This window comes from Pistacia vera, unplaced genomic scaffold (assembly GCF_008641045.1).
Source record: "Pistacia vera cultivar Batoury unplaced genomic scaffold, PisVer_v2 Contig233, whole genome shotgun sequence".
NCBI lineage: Eukaryota > Viridiplantae > Streptophyta > Magnoliopsida > Sapindales > Anacardiaceae > Pistacia > Pistacia vera.
Window position 1 is genome coordinate 517,583 of NW_022196039.1, and position 16,082 is coordinate 533,664.

Here is a 16,082-nt window from a genome sequence, read left to right on the forward strand (position 1 = left end):
TTACCTTGAATTCATCAACTATAAATAGAGGAATCCCCCTCTCAAATTTGTAAAGTTTCATAGCTACTTCTTACCACAAATTCATTTTTGAGTAAAAGTTTCATTTACTTCTCAATAAACCAATAAATAAGAGACTAAGAGAGAAGAGAAAAAAGTTGAAAGGATTAGGAAAATGAGGGCTTCGTTTGATTGCATTTTGGGAATACTACTTTTATTATTCCCAAAAAAGTTAAATAGTAAGGCTCCATTTGGTTCACAATTTTGTGTTTTTGGGAAAAGTTTTTTGAAAAAAGTTGAATTGGGCGGGTATTACGATGTAGGATTTATAAATTATAAATACCCCCTATGTTTGTTTTTTTACAAAATACCCCTTATAATAAAACATTAAAAGTTAACAAAAACACCCCCAACCCACCCTCAAATACGGACAGCCGGCCACCACCGTCGAAGGGTGGTCGGAGTCGCTGTATCGGCTCATGACTGATTGGATCTTGCCGGTCGTGCGTCGATATGGCCTTTTCCGGTGGATCTGGCCGACAAAGGCCAGATCTACGGCTAGATCTAGCCATTGACGGCCAGATCTGGCCGTATTTGCTATTCAACGATGGCCAACAAATGGTCGTCGTTGATGGTCAACGACGACCATTTGTTGGCTGTCGTTACCGACTGTTATGGCCAAAGATCTGGCCGTCAACGGCCAGATCTTTGGCCTTAGATCTGGCCGTCAACGGTCAGATCTTTGGCCTTAGATTTGGCCTTTTCCGGCCAGATCCACCGTGGATTTGGCTGAAAAAGGCTAGATCGGCACACTACTGGCCAGATTCAGCCGGTAGTGCGCCATCCTACCAGATTCCGGTCATTTTCCGGCAGTGGTGGCCGGAATCTGGTAAATGTGGATTGTTGGGGTGTTTTTGCAATTTTTTAAAAAATATTTAGGAGTATTTAATTAAATTAACAAATTTAAGGGGTTTAAAAAAAGTTGAATAATATTGAATAATATTGTGAGTTTTTGGGTATTTTACTGTTTAACTTTTTTGGGAATACTAAAAGTAGTATTCCCAAAATCCAACCAAACGAAGCCGATAACTTTGGAATAAATTAAAATCTATTAAAATTTAATTTTTTTAAATCAATGTTGGAGCTTACAAAGAATTTGAGTGAGGCTTGAATAACATCACTCTATTGTAGACTTGGTCAAGGACCGGTCCCAAGCAGACCCGGGCCTGGGCCCGTTTGGGACTGGTCACATTTGGGACTAGTTGCTCATGGCCTAGGATCGGTCCCAGGCCCATAACCAAGTTTAGGACCTGGACCAGTCCTATGGGCCTGCAAAATTTCTTTTTCCCCTTTATCTTTTTTTATATTTTAGGGGCGAAATGAAATTATGTAGGGGGCTTTAGTAATTTTTAGGGGTAGATTAGTAAGTTTTTAAAAGTTTAATTATTTAAAAAAAATAATAAAATAATAGTTAATTTTAACTTAAATGTAATATTCACACAATCACACATTCACGCTTCACAAATAAACAATTAAATAAATTTTTTTATTAAATTATTCATCTTCATCGTCAATAATATTTAAATCATTAAAATCTGTGTTCCTAAAGAGTTTGAGTAGTTCGAGATCTTCAGGGTGCTATTATAGTTTTCTTTCTACATGAGTCTAATCCTGTAAACATGTTATTACTTCAATCATCTCATTGGTTAAAGAGCATCTTATGTCTTCAATAATCCGGCCACTAGTTGAAAATGTTGACTCGGATGCAATTGCTGAAACCGACACATATAAAATGTCACGTGCCATTTGGGCTACAATGGGGAATCGACTTTCATGTTGGTTCCACCATTGAAGCAAATCCATCTCACGTTTCTCTTTCATCGTCATGTAAGACATGTCCATTTGTAGGTAGCGATTCAGCCATTTGATTGGAGATTTAGAGTAGAGAGTAGAGAGATTGGGTGGTGCGGAAAAAATGAGAGATTTGGGGGATATTATAGTGTAGTTGTTTGGGGGGGGGGGGAGGGTGGGGGTGGGGGGGGGTTGGGGGGGGAGGGGGGGGGGGGGGGGGGTGGGGGATTGAAACAAAATGACTGTTGGCTACTGCCAACGTTATTAAAGAAATTTTTTAAATTTTGTAAAATTTTATTTTAACCCTTACAATTTATGTTTATTTCAAAATTTATAGGGGATTTTAGTAATTATCTAAAGGCTAAAAATAAAAAAACTAAAAGGGTTTGGGCGGAGGAGGGCCCAATGGAGGGACCGGGCCCTCCTCGTTAGGCTTGGTCAGGTTTTGGAACCAGGCCTACTAGGACTGGGTTTTGGAACCAGGCCTACTAGGACCGGGTTTTGGAACCAGGCCTACTAGGACCGGGTTTTTGAACCCGGTCCCAAATGCCCAATTCTACTCTATTGGAATAAACATTTAATATTAATTAATAAATCCAATTTATTACAAAATTAACTGCTCAAACCAAAGACTACTTAGCTTATTAAAATCAATCAAAAGGAAGCTAAAACATAATCCAAAATTAAATTGTCAAGATTAAGCTAGCATCAATTAATTAATTAATCAATAATGTAACATATAAATATTGTACTCAAGTTCAGCATCTCCTGTGGCAAGATCATGTTTGTGAGTGCTAGCCTGAACATAACCTCTAGCAAATCGCAAAAGCCCACTACTTCTTACCATCGGCACCTCTCGAACGTTTGGAAACACCTTGTTCCTCCCTATAATTGTGATGGTGCTACCATTATATTTTCCTTCCACAAAAGCAAAATTCATAACCATTGACAAGCCAAATTCTTCTTGTGTAGCCCATGCATACATCCCTTGAGTCTTCCCCACCAATTTTGAGCTCAATTCTAGCCCTTCTGTCAAGGGATCATCAATCATGCTGATTGTACCAAATATTGTCAATGAATTTGAAGGCAGTGACACCACTCTCACAGCGGTTGGGTTGCTGCCACTATCGATGTCATGCCAATGCATGCAAAAATGGCTAAGTTTTCCATTTTTTAGGCCAAAGAGCTTTTGGTCTAGGGTTTTTGCATAGCCATAATTCTCTCCTGAGACGAAGTTTATTGTGAAAAATAAAATGAGGAAGAAAATGGCGATTTAGGAAGATGAAATTGGAAGAATTTTTGCAATGGCGACTCTAAGTTGTGACATTTTTTTACACAAGCTGATTAAGAATATTTATAGAGAGAAAACTATGAAGATATAGTAAAACCTCTCTATAGTGATACTCTATATATGAATAAACTCTAAACAGTTATAAAAAATTCTAGTCCCAATTTGGGATAATTATAAATAAGAATAAACTCCATATTGTAATAAGTTATAATTTTTCTAATTCTCGCTTTAAGTTTAGTTGCCTCTACATAATAATAATTATATGTATATTACAAAAAAATATATGTTATGTTACATTAAAGGTTTAAGATGAAATAAAATATTTATCTAAAGTTGTTTGGACAATGATTTATGTTTTAGAGTTGTTACCACATCTTTTACCTTGCGAGTACGTAATAACTCGCTAACATGGACATATTCCTGTTGAAGCCAAAATATTTTTAGCTTCTTAAGCATGTTTAGAACTTCATGGCACGAAACCTTTTGTATTTCCGTACTATCATCCTCATGATTATTTTCTTTCTCTTCTTATCTAATTGCAGCAATGATTTATTCTTTGGTTAAATTAGACACGATTTGTTGGTCATTTGGATGATCGAAGAAGACATTAATATCCATTCGATTAGTGTAGTGAAGTTGTCGAATCTGATCCCTCAATTCTACAATGACTCTTTTATTCTCCCCATCCATTTCATTTGTAACTTGCAATTCATCGACATTGGGGGTCCTAATTTTGTAATGCTTAAAACTATCGGCAATTGTATGTGGCTTCACATCAATTGACCATGCATCAACTACATTTACAATTTCATCAATGACACTTATCTTTGCTAGTTCCAAGATACGATCTTCTATCCGTTTCAAAAGTAGGCAATTAAAGCGCTGAATCGAAATCTTAAAACCACTAAAATATGAATTGAAATCCTAATACTATACTACTAAAACATGAATTATAAAATCAAAAATCAAACCAATAATTTTTGTAATTACACCTTTATTAAGTTATAACCTCCTCATAATAATAAAATTGGTTAGTTCTACCATTACGACTATAGATAGGTTTTACTGTATTAATATTGTTATTTAGGAAAACTAATTTTTGACGTTATGTCAAATATTAGGTTATTATTACATAGCAGATTTTATGCTAATTACATCCCTGATTATGTGGGATTGTGGCATTAAGGCATAATATGTGATTGCCTTTTATAGATTCCTACACTTGTATAAATAGTCTTTTTATACAGAACATAATACATAATACAAAATATAGAATTGATTATTTTTTTTTTTTTCTCTTCTCTCTTAGATAGTCTTTGGCAGATACTCTGCTTCTTTTGCTTCTTTCTTCTTCCAGTAATTCTTCTTCTTTAGCTTTTGACATAGTATCAAAGCACTCTTTTTAAGCTTCCACTCCATCAAAACCTCTCTTTTTTTTTCCCTTAAAAAAAAAAAAAAATCAAATAGAAACCTTGGTTAATTTTTCAATTTTTTTGCAAACAGATGGCAGACAATCAAATCACAAATTTCACACTTCCAAACCCCACAAAACAGCCTCCTCAAACACAACCTCCACCAAACCAAACAGGCCCAACCCCAACAAACCCCACCGTGGGTCAAACAAGCTCCATCCCACCAAATCAAATAGGCCCAAACCCAAACTAAACAGGCCCACTCCCAACCGGCCTAACCCTAATACAAAATCAAACAGGCCCAACCTTAATAAGCTCAAACCCATGACCCAACTTCTTCCCATACCTATTTGGTTATCTAAGTCCCACATCGGGTCAGGATTCCCAGTCGGGTTCAAATCCCTACCTGACCCAAATCCCCTTCAACTTCCACATGTTTCCAGTTGCCAACTGCCACCCTAAACAAGGCAACATACTATACGCACCGGCTTTCGATGGCCCTGACATCGTTCTCATCAAGCAAATCTTGACGAGATCTAAGAATTATGCCACTTGGGCAAGGGATTTTTGTTGTGCTTTCATCATAAAGGATAAAGAGAGCTTTATCGACGGCACCAACACCTAACCACCCATCGACGACTACCTCCATCGCCATTGAAACAGATGTAATATGCTTATTTGTGCTTGGATCGACAATTGCATCTCATCGGAGGTTGCTGCTGGCTTGCCACCCACTGATCTAGCAAGCAAAACATGAGCATACATCAAATAGATGTATGACAAGTTAGATCTTGCCCAGACTTTCACTCTCCAGTAAAGTCTCTCGGAAACCACACAAAACAACATGCCAATGATGACATATTTCAACAAACTCAGTTCCATTTGGAACGCCTTGGATGCTGTTGAAGAGACCCTTCTTGGGTCGCTGGAAACTCTCCGACAATATCATCGGATCTGAGACCAAGAGCGCTTGAGCAAGTTCTTGCTTGGCCTCAACGACAGCTACTTGTCTTTTCACACTTAGATGCTCGCATCCAATCCACCACCCTCTCTTCGTCGCACTTTCCAATTAGCAGTCCAAGAGGAAAGCCAACGGCAAGTTGTCGATGGTTCTCAGGAGGAGACACCTTGGCACTCACTGGCGCTCACACTCAAGCATCATAGCCTGACCATTCTCTCTCAACTAAAGTAGCTCTCCAACGGCTAGGGTTGCAAATGGTTGAAAATAATTTTTTATATGGGAAAATGGGTGGCTGAGATTCATTCAACTCATCCAACAGCTCACAATCAATCCAAGAGTCAACCGGGTCAAATAATGCTAATGGGCTTGGTCTTATTTCCTCCTTTAGTTCTTATGCCAGCCCAAACTCATCAAATGGGTCAAATGGATATCATAGGCCTGGGTCTTCATCAAATGGGTCAAATGGTTACCATGGGCCTGGATCTTCCAAACAAGGTAAGCGCAAATTTTATTGTGACTATTGCAAACGCCAAAATCACAATCAGGATCACTGTTGAAAGCTTCATGGGCACCCCACCAAGGACAAAAATGGAAACCCCTCAGTGCATCAAGTATCTAGCAATTCTTCAGGAGATCCTATCTCAGTGCTCTTGATCAGCCAAAAGCAATACACTGAGCTCCTACAAATGTTGAACAACACCCAAAGACATCAATGTCCTCCTACGCAGTACATCTTATTGTCTTAATCTTATTACAAATAATGTTTGGATAATTGATTTAGGAGTTACTAACCACATAATTTGCAATCCAAAATTTTTCCATACCCATACCATAAATACCACTAGCACTTCTGTTTGTATGCCAAATGGCAATATTGCCCCTGCCAACCACATAGGCATTGTTTATTTAACTGACCTTACTTTTACACAACCAAAGTGGTAGCGATTTTGTTTATCAAAGAAGTGGTCCGGTTACATGGGTTTCCCCGAAGCATTGTTTCAGATAGAGATAGAATTTTCATGAGCAACTTTTGGATTGAATTATTCAAACAGTCCGAAACCTAATTACACATGAGTTCAGCCTACCATCTGCAGACGGATGGTCAAACAGAAGTGGTAAACCGTTGCTTAGAGACATACCTCAGGTGCTTTGTCAATAGCCACCCGCAACAGTGGCCAAAATGGGTCCCATGGGCAAAATTTTGGTTCAACACCACTTATCATAGCTCCATGGGCATGTGTCCATTTAAGGCTCTTTATGGCCGTGAACCTCCAACAGTGTTACGCTATGCGGACCAGACTTCACCAGTTGAAGAAGTTGACTAGCAACTTCAGCAAAGAAACCACATTATTGAGGAGTTAAAGGCTAATCTTCTCAAGGCTCAAAACCGCATGAAAGTGTATGCTGATCGCCATCGCCATCGCCGAAAGGTTACATTTGAGGTAGGGGAATTTGTCTATTTGAAGTTACAACCATACAGATTATGCTCTTTAGCTCGTTGCTATAATGAAAAGTTGAGCCCACGGTTTTACGGTCCGTTTGTAATCATGGACAGAATTGGGGCCGTAGCATACAGGTTGGCACTACCTTCTTTAGCTCGTATTCACGACGTTTTTCATGTTTCACAATTGAAAAAAGCAACGTTCCCAATTCCCAATAGCCAACCTTTACCGGCAGCCCTCAACAAGGATTTAATTCTACAACTTGAACCTGAAGCAGTCCTTAAAAAAAGGAAACTTCTGAATGGACAGTGGGAGGTGCTGATTCACTGGAAAGGATTACCGTCCTATGAAAATACATGGGAGGATTTTGACATTATTCACCACCAATTTCCTTCTTTCCACCTTGAGGACAAGGTGGTTCTCCTTGGAGAGGGTAATGATGAACAACCAAGAGGGCTGGTATACCGTAGGAAGGGCAAGGGTAAAAAGTAGAGAAATAAGTGCTGACATTTGTGTGTAGAAGGTTAGAGTTTGTTAGAAAGGACAGATGACAGATGGCTTGACAGGAGTGGATATAGGAAGAATTCGGTTAGGAGCACAAAAGGTGCCAGGAGTGAATAAAAACAGAGAGGGGAGAGAAAGAATTATCAAGAAGGAAAAAGTAAATTGGAAGGGAGGCAGCTGAACCTCGAAGTCAGTATTTTGGGAGGTGACTGACCCTCGAAGTCAGCCTTTGGTTTACCATTTTTCTTAGTGTATTTGCTGTATTTTCCCAGTTTATTTGCTTATTGAGTACTGATAGGACAAGGCTACTGGAAGTATCTGTTCTGGTTGTAATGTTCTGTGTGGGTATTAATATAACTGGGTATTTTCTTATTGATTGTGAGTGTTGGTTGTGTGTTGTGGAATAGCTTGTTGGTATTGCTGGTTGCTTTTGCAGGACAGGTTCTATCATTGCCTAATATCTTTTGAAGGATTCATGTCTTCTTTACAATTTTATTGTGTAAGAATCCTGAAAATATGTTCATTTTCTACGCTGCAAATGTCGTTTGTTTGTTGTTGCAGCTCTCTTCAAACGAAGAGAAAGAAGCTGCTAGATTTGCTCAGTTGTGGAACAAAATAATCAGTAGTTTCAGAGAGGAAGATCTTATAAGGAATAGGTATGCGGCATGGCTTTGTAGAATATACTGGCTATATTAGAAAATGTCAATTCCTCTAATTGTTTATATGTTCTGTTTGTTCCTTGTTGTACTGAGCTTGGTACTTTAACCAATTTCAGGGAAATGGACTTGCTGCTTGTCCCATATTGGGCTGACCATGATTTGGACCTTATTCAGTGGCCTCCTTTTCTGCTTGCAAGCAAGGTTTGATTCACTTTGCTTTCCTTATAACATTTAGAACCTGCCAGCCCAGAAATTAACAATTGCATTTTCTTTGTAGACAAAAATTGCATTAGATATGGCCAAGGATAGTAATGGTGAGGATCAGGAGCTGAAGAAGAGAATTGGGACTGACCCTTACATGTCTTGTGCTGTTGAGCAATGCTATGCTTCATTTAGGAACATCATTATGTCCTTGGTTGAGGGGATCGTGAGAAAAAGTAAGTTCTGATGCAATGTACTTTGCTGAATTCTATATGTCAATATAGATGTCAGGTCAACTCTAGTATTTTCTAATGTAATTGTTTTTCTCTTGATGGTATTCAGGGTTATATAGTACATGTTTGGTGAAGTTGAAAAACTTATAGAAGAGGGTACATTAATTAGGGAATGCAAAAAGAGTGGCCTTCCTAGCCTCTATGAACACTTTGTGAAGCTAATCAAATATTTGGTAAATTGAAAATATATTGTAGCATTGTTATTTTTTTTAATTCAAGTTCAACTTTGTGTGATGGTCGTTCCTAAATCGATCATTCAGTTAGATAATAAACAAGAGGATAAAGATCAAGTTGAAATTACTTTCCAGGACATGCTGGAGGTGGTGTCAAGATATATACTGATGGAGGATCAAATACCCAGGTTGACATCTTGATTTGATAACCTCCTGATTTGATAACCTCCTCCAAGTGCATGTCCACTGTAACTCCTTTTTTACAGGTGGTGTCAAGAGTTATTTTTCTTGTCAAAAAATAATAGATCAAAGGTATCTAATCCTCAACGTTGTGTGATGTTATGTCATGTGTTGTGTGCATAGGAAATTTTTTTTTTTTTTTCATCAAAGTATTATTTGTAAAATATTATAAATTGCCACAACTTTTAGCCCATGACAATTGAAATCCATGGGATCATTAATTTTTTTTCTTTCCAATATTCAATTGAAGTGAATGGGAAACTTAACAACTTTTTGTGATAATTTCTCTTGTTGCCACATGTTGACAATTTTCATTGTCATATTATTATTATTTAGTGCTGTATTACCATCTTATAGTATAAGAATGTAGCTACTTGAAGTTTAGAACATATCTTGTGAACCATACATTAGACAGTTCAAACTTCCCACATTAATACCAGAACTTTATTGAGAAAAACTCATACAATGGCTTGATCGTATGGTGAAAATGTCCTCAGTTCCTCCCTAGTTAGTTATGCACTGCAGTTTTATTTATTACTTCATGCTTTCTCAAGTGTCACTTTTCTTGTAGTGTTTTAACTCCATACTACACGGAGGAGGTTCTTTTCTCTTTGAAAGAGCTGGAATCACCAAATGAAGATGGTGTTTCAATCCTCTTTTATTTGCAAAAGATATTTCCAGGTTTCTCCTTTGCTCCTATTATTTGTCTCGATGAACAAAAACTTTTACAGTGAGAGGTATAAATGTGTTTGCATCTGGTGGGGTTCATAATTATTTGCATCTGGTGGAGCTATAATGTTTCCTTGAAAAGTTTCTCCCGTTGTACTAATCTGTTGTTGGTTATTGATGAATGGAATAACTTTCTTGAGCGAGTAAAATGCCTTAGTGAAAAAGAACTTAAAGGATCTGATGAACTAGAAGAAGAGCTCCACCTCTGGGCATCATGTAGAGGCCAAACTTTGACTAGAACTGGTATTTTATCAGTCTCTCTGTGTGGTTGTGGGTCTGTTAGAGTGTGGATCTGTATCACACTAGATTGTAATTCTCTGCATTTTTGTCCCTTGCCTTGCAATTGACTGATACTTTTTTGTGAATTACAATGAGAGGTATGATGTACTATCTGAAAGCTTTGGAACTGCAGGCTTTTCTTGGTATGGCCCAACATGAAGGTAAATATTGTGTGTTAGAAAAATCAGTGCAATTGATTATTTGCTGCTCATAAGTAATGCTTGATTGTGTGTCTATTGTTGTTGTCAACCACTTCAACAATAAGGAGCGAGGCAAGCACATTTGAGGGTTGAGGGGGCAGCGCCCCCGGTTCTGTAGGCGGTTTGGGCCTATTCTATGAAGAGTCGCTGTAGGATTTCTCTAAGTAATTAAATTCTTAATTGGGTTTGGGCTTAGGAAAAATGATCCTAGTAATATTGAGTTTTTCTTTTTAAATCTAGTATATAAACTTATTTTTCTCTTGTATGAGTGTGATAGCAAACTATTGACAAATACATTCATTGTAACGAAAGAGGTGAAACATTATTCTAGTTTTCTTAATTGGGTTTGAGCTTAGGAAATAGAATCCTAGTAATATTGACTTTGCTGGACGTAACATGTTAATTAGATAAATCCGGATAAATCACGCGTGTTTTCTTTCTTGTTACTTGTTTGATATTTGTGTGTGTGTACTTGTTTAATTTCGTATTACTCTCTAGATTGGTTCATCTATTACAAAAGATTTCCAAGACACCTCTTTTTTCTTCATTTTCCATAACTGGATAGGGATTTTGAGTTGATGTGGTTTTGGGATACTGTAGTTTTTTCTCTTTTTTGGTGTTCATATACACAAGATTTCTTAGTTTTTTGTAAAGCTCAAAATTTGATAACAGTGGACACCTGGTCCACCTTTGTATCTCTTTTTTTTATAATATACTAGTGTTTCCTATAAAAAAAAAAGAATAAAGTAATGCTTGATTATGTGCATAGTTGTTTACATATAGATGCTTTTTCTCAATACAATAATCGTATATTATCATGTAATTTATGCTTGCATTATTTGGTTTGGATATCGTACCTTGAAGATTTGATGGAAGGCTATAAGGCAATCGAATTAAATGTGGATGATAACAAGGGGGAAAGATCATTGATGACGCAGTGTCAAGCTGTTCCTGATATGAAATTCACGTATGTCGTTTCATGCCAACAATACGGTATTCACAAGAGATCTGGTGATCATCGTGCACAGGACATTCTGAGGCTGATGATAACGTACGTGTGTGCAATTAATTTCTTGCTGAATCACTAATTGTAGTTAATTTGTACTGGTCTGTACAGTTTGGATTAGCAGACTGGTGGGCTCATCATAATGCATATGTCTGAGATTAAATTATTTGAAATCAATAATTTGAGTTAATTTTAATTGGTTGATTTATTTTACTTGGCAGGTATCCCTCACTTCGTGTAGCATACATTGATGAGGTTGAAAAATCTAGTGAAGACAGATAAAAAAAGATCAACCAGAAGATCTATTACTCTGTTTTGGTGAAGGCTGCACCAAAGTCAATTGATTCTCCAGATCCAATTCAAAGTTTGGACGAGGTAAAGCTCAATTTTATTTGGGTAGCCATGTGGCAAATTTGCTATGGCTTTTATCAATTGTGTAATCATTTTCTACAAGTAGGTCAGATTATCCATATCCATGTTGAAGCATTTACTTCCATGTGCATGGTTGGGAATTTTTCTTTTAACTGTTTATTATGTGTATTCCATAAAATTGATCCTATATTGGTGTATTTCTTTTTCGCTTTCTGGTTTTACACTAGCTTTAAGGATTTTGTTGGAGAACTGTTTTTGAAAATATTCCAATTGAACTCATTTTTCTTAAAATTTATTGTATCACCTTGCTTTTAAAAGCAAATAAATTATATTTAAATTCTATATTAAGCTGGCCCTTCGTTTTCCAGTTTATATTTTCTCAAGTTGTAAAAATTATCTGGACTATTTACATTCATAGCCAAATGCTGTTGTATGTTATTTTTTTTGCTGGCATTGAATTTTGAAGGGTAGGATCTGAAAGATTTTTTCCTGAAGACATCACTTTAATGTGCCCAGTGGTTCAAAATACTTTAAGGTTGACATATTTATCAATCTGTTCGGAATATGTATTTTGTTAGGAACTTTTTAGTATTTTTCCAAGAATCTCACTAAGTTATAATTTCCTTTTTCTTTATTGTTTATACTTTTTGTCAATTACTTATTTTTGGTTTAAATTTCATTGTCATAACATTTTCAATTCGTTCTTCTTGTTTCCGCTTACAGGAAATTTATCGTATAAAACATCCTGGACCTGCTATTTTGGGTGAGGGAAAGCCAGAAAATCAAAACATGCTATTATATTCACCCGTGGAGAAGGCTTGCAAATAATAGATATGAACCAGGTTTGGTGATAGTATAAAGGAATGTCATAATTACATCATGCCACAGCCATGTTCAGTTTGCTAAGGTGTTCATTTCTACAGGATAATTACATGGAAGAAGCCTTAAAAATGAGGAATTTGCTGCAAGAATTCCTTAAAAAGCATGATGGTGTGAGGTATCCGACCATTCTTGGACTTAGAGAGCATATATTTACTGGAAGGTTAAAAGCACTTTAATGACCCTGGATTTTATTTTGTAGTCTTATATAAATTATTTAATAATGCTTTTATTATTTGATGCAGTGTTTCTTCACTTGCTTGGTTCATGTCAAATCAGGAGACCAGTTTTATGACAATTGGTCAAAGACTGTTAGCCAACCCTCTGAAGTAAGTTATCATGTTTTGAATTCCTTGCTTCAAATCTTCTCTTTTTTTATGGTATTTGCATGTTTTCGCGGAGTATATATATGTGAAAATCAAAATTGGGAGAACTTATTTACATGAAAAGTTTGCAGTTAAGTTAAGATCCATAAACATACATATTTCACTTTTACGGGCAGCTTAGCAATATTGTGGGTTTTACAAAATTGAACTACTAGCTCCTCAGACTTACGACTTTCTTCATGGGGATGTTTTTATGAATATAACTTATGATGATATTTATGTGTGTGTTAAGTCGAATTTGTGTCCCCGCTCCGCACCAGGTCGAATCAAAAGCAGTGTTGAACTGTTATAACAATTGAAAATATTATGTAAGTAAGATGTTTATATATATTCATATTCATATACATATCAGGATATCGAAAGATCAACAAACAAACATGGTCTTACCGTCTTGGTGTAGCTGAAACGTTTTTCCAAGTATGTTTATAGCACAATTGGGTAAAACTTAATATAGCCGAATGCTTGGAAGTGATTACCACAAACCCTAGTATAAAACAATGTGTTTAAAAACTGAAAATTTTCAGAATGGGTATCGTTAAAGTAAATTTCATTTTCAGTTTTGAAGAGGAAAAAGATTAGCAAATGGAAGCTTTTACTTCAGCATTGAGTCTTCGATATTTTGAATGAATTGAATGGGTCACTGATGTTATGATCAATCTTGATGGCTGAAACATTTAATAATATTGCAATCAGATGATTCTGGGCATCTTTGTGGTCATCGCTTTCTTAATAAATATTTCTTTCTTTCGTTTTCTTTCCCTATGCTTGTCTAGGCTGATTGGCTATGTCCGCCCAGACTGGCTATGTCCTTGTTTCTGGTTATGGAGGGTGTTGATGCTCAGTTTAAGCACCAACGAATTCTCACGTGTGTATCGTTGATTGGCTGTTTAATACACATGAAAATGGAATATATAAAGCGAAATAAATGCAAAGGGAGTTTTTTAAGTGGTTCGGATGCTAAGGTAGCAAGTCCTACGTCCACTGATTTGTATTGATGTTAGTGTGGGTCAGGTCGCGGTTGCGGGCTGACTTACATAAGTTGAAAAAGTAAAAAATGTTTACAGGAGAGAGAGAGATTTCTTTGTATGAAAAATGGCCGAATCCCCTTAATGAAGGGGCCTTCCTCATTTTATATCAAACTGAAGCGTGTAATCATCATTAAATCCATGGTTTGGTGTGATTGTCAGGATATAATCTGGCTTTATGTCCCATTTTCCCTTTCCCAAGCTGACTTCGCACGACTTATTGCAGGGAAATGGACGCGTGTGGGCTCCATACCATTTGGCAGGTCTGACGTGTGGGTGTTGCTCTGACGGGAGCAGGTCACCCTTCACGTGACTTTCCCACGTCAGCCCTTTACTTTCCCAGGCATAACAGAGGGTTAGATTCCATTATGGTCATCCTGATGTGTTTGATAGGCTCTTTCACCTTACCAGAGGAGGTGTCAGTAAAGCATCCAAGGTTATCAATTTGACTGAAGACAGATTTGCTGGTATTCTGGTCTGTGGAACTTTTCTTTGTTTGCTTGTTTGTGTGGACGATGTTGAATAGTTGGATCTTAATGTGGTGTGATTTGGTTGTGTCTACTGCTTTCAATTCTACACTTCGAGAAGGCAATGTTACCCAACATGAATACATACAAGTCGGGAAGGGAAGGGATGTCGGCCTGAGTCAGATTTCTATGTTTGAATCTAAGATAGCTAATGGCAATGGGGAGCAGTCACTGAGTCGGGATATATATTGGCTTGGACACCGGTTTGATTTTTTCCGAATGTTGTCATGCTATTTCACTACCATTGGATTCTACTTTGGTATATTGCACATTTATTCTTTGTTTATTTTCACTTTTCTCAGGCTTGTTTCTGTTTGTAGTTTTCCAAGGTCCAATTAACATCTTTTTTTTCTTTTTTGACAGATAACTGTGCTCACTGTGTATGTGTTCCTGTATGGTCGTCTCTATCTTGTACTTAGTGTTGGAAATTCAGACTTAATTGAAATCCCAGGATTCTTGTATTTAGCAATAATTATAGGGATAGTAGTAATCATAGGGAGCAATTATAGAGATAGCAGTGATCTGATAGGACCACTCTAATAACTCAATAATTTAGGCTGGGTCATGGGTCTTTCATGGGCTTGGATAAAACTCTTCTTGAAAAATCGGCTTGCCAAGGGAAGGTGTCCAAGCCTTTATAACCCACATGTCCACCCTTTTCCCTTTCAATGTAGGATCTTAACATTCCATGACGCTTCTGCAACTGACGTCCATGTCGGCCTCTTTACCCTCATCAACCTCTTTACCCCTTGGGTGACTACGCGGATCCCCTTTCTTTCGGGCCTCCATGTCCTTTCTCGGGGTAGTAGCCCGGGCCCAAGGTCAGCTTGCCACGGGTCAGCCTGCCACGCATGCGTTGCCACATAGGCGCAAGATCATGCTCTGATACTAATTGATAGGAACCCACTCTAATAACTCAACAATTTTGGGCTGGGCCATGGGTCTTTTATGGGCTTGGGTAGAACTCTCCTTGGAAAACTGGCTTGCCAAGGGAGGGTGCCCAAGTCTTTATAACCCACATATCCACCATTTTCCTTTTCAATATGGGATTCTAACATAATCATAGGGATTATAATCAATGAGCCGTAAATTAGTAGTTAATTGTTTCATGATTTCTGGGGATTAACTACCTAGAATAACAATTCATTACTGTATAAATTTTTTTGTGTTCGATCATGTTTACTAAGAATTAAGAATTCCAGAATTCTCGTCATACTATCAAAGCTTTAGGCTCTTTTCTGGGATTAGAAATCTCATCCTACAGGCCCTCATTGCCAAGATCCTTTGTGCCCTGGTTATATCCTGTATTTTTCTCAATTCTTTTTCTGTTTAGCCTTCATTGCTAAAATATGTCTCCCACAATCGAGAAAACTACTACTTCCAGTCTGAAGCAGTGACTCTTAATCAAACAACAGGAGAACTACCGACTATTCAATCTGCTTATAGATTGAATGGAAAAAAATCATAAAAAGTGGTCTAAAGTGGTGCGGACCTTTCTAAAAGGGAAGGGGAAATTGAGTCATCTCCTTGGTACTGGACCTAAGAGGGGAGATCCTAAATTCGACACTTGGGATGAAGAGGACTCCATGGTCATGTCTTGGCTAGGGAATTCCATGCTACTAGAAATCAATGATACGTTTATGTTTTTGCCAACG

At 37.4% G+C, this 16,082-nt stretch overlaps 2 protein-coding genes across 2 annotated transcripts; one reads left to right on the top strand and one right to left on the bottom strand.

Annotated features, from left to right (window-relative positions):
* Positions 1-2,572: 2,572 nt before the first annotated feature.
* On the bottom strand, positions 2,573-5,206 carry LOC116131366 (dirigent protein 22-like). Its single transcript, XM_031417024.1, has 2 exons — positions 5,037-5,206; positions 2,573-3,083 (listed from the first exon to the last, which is right to left on the bottom strand). Exons 1-2 carry the CDS (start codon positions 5,204-5,206, stop codon positions 2,573-2,575), a joined length of 681 nt encoding a protein of 226 aa, XP_031272884.1.
* A 1,853-nt stretch (positions 5,207-7,059) lies between these two features.
* LOC116131367 (callose synthase 3-like) lies at positions 7,060-14,967 on the top strand. The gene is given in 20 exon segments (XM_031417025.1): positions 7,060-7,413; positions 7,731-7,819; positions 7,929-8,114; positions 8,234-8,318; positions 8,395-8,558; positions 8,661-8,784; positions 8,872-8,972; positions 9,037-9,096; positions 9,596-9,730; positions 9,863-9,996; positions 10,125-10,193; positions 11,097-11,283; positions 11,460-11,613; positions 12,334-12,394; positions 12,397-12,452; positions 12,534-12,652; positions 12,735-12,818; positions 14,255-14,368; positions 14,466-14,693; positions 14,790-14,967. Coding segments are annotated over 20 exon segments (2,682 nt in total).
* Positions 14,968-16,082: the final 1,115 nt, after the last annotated feature.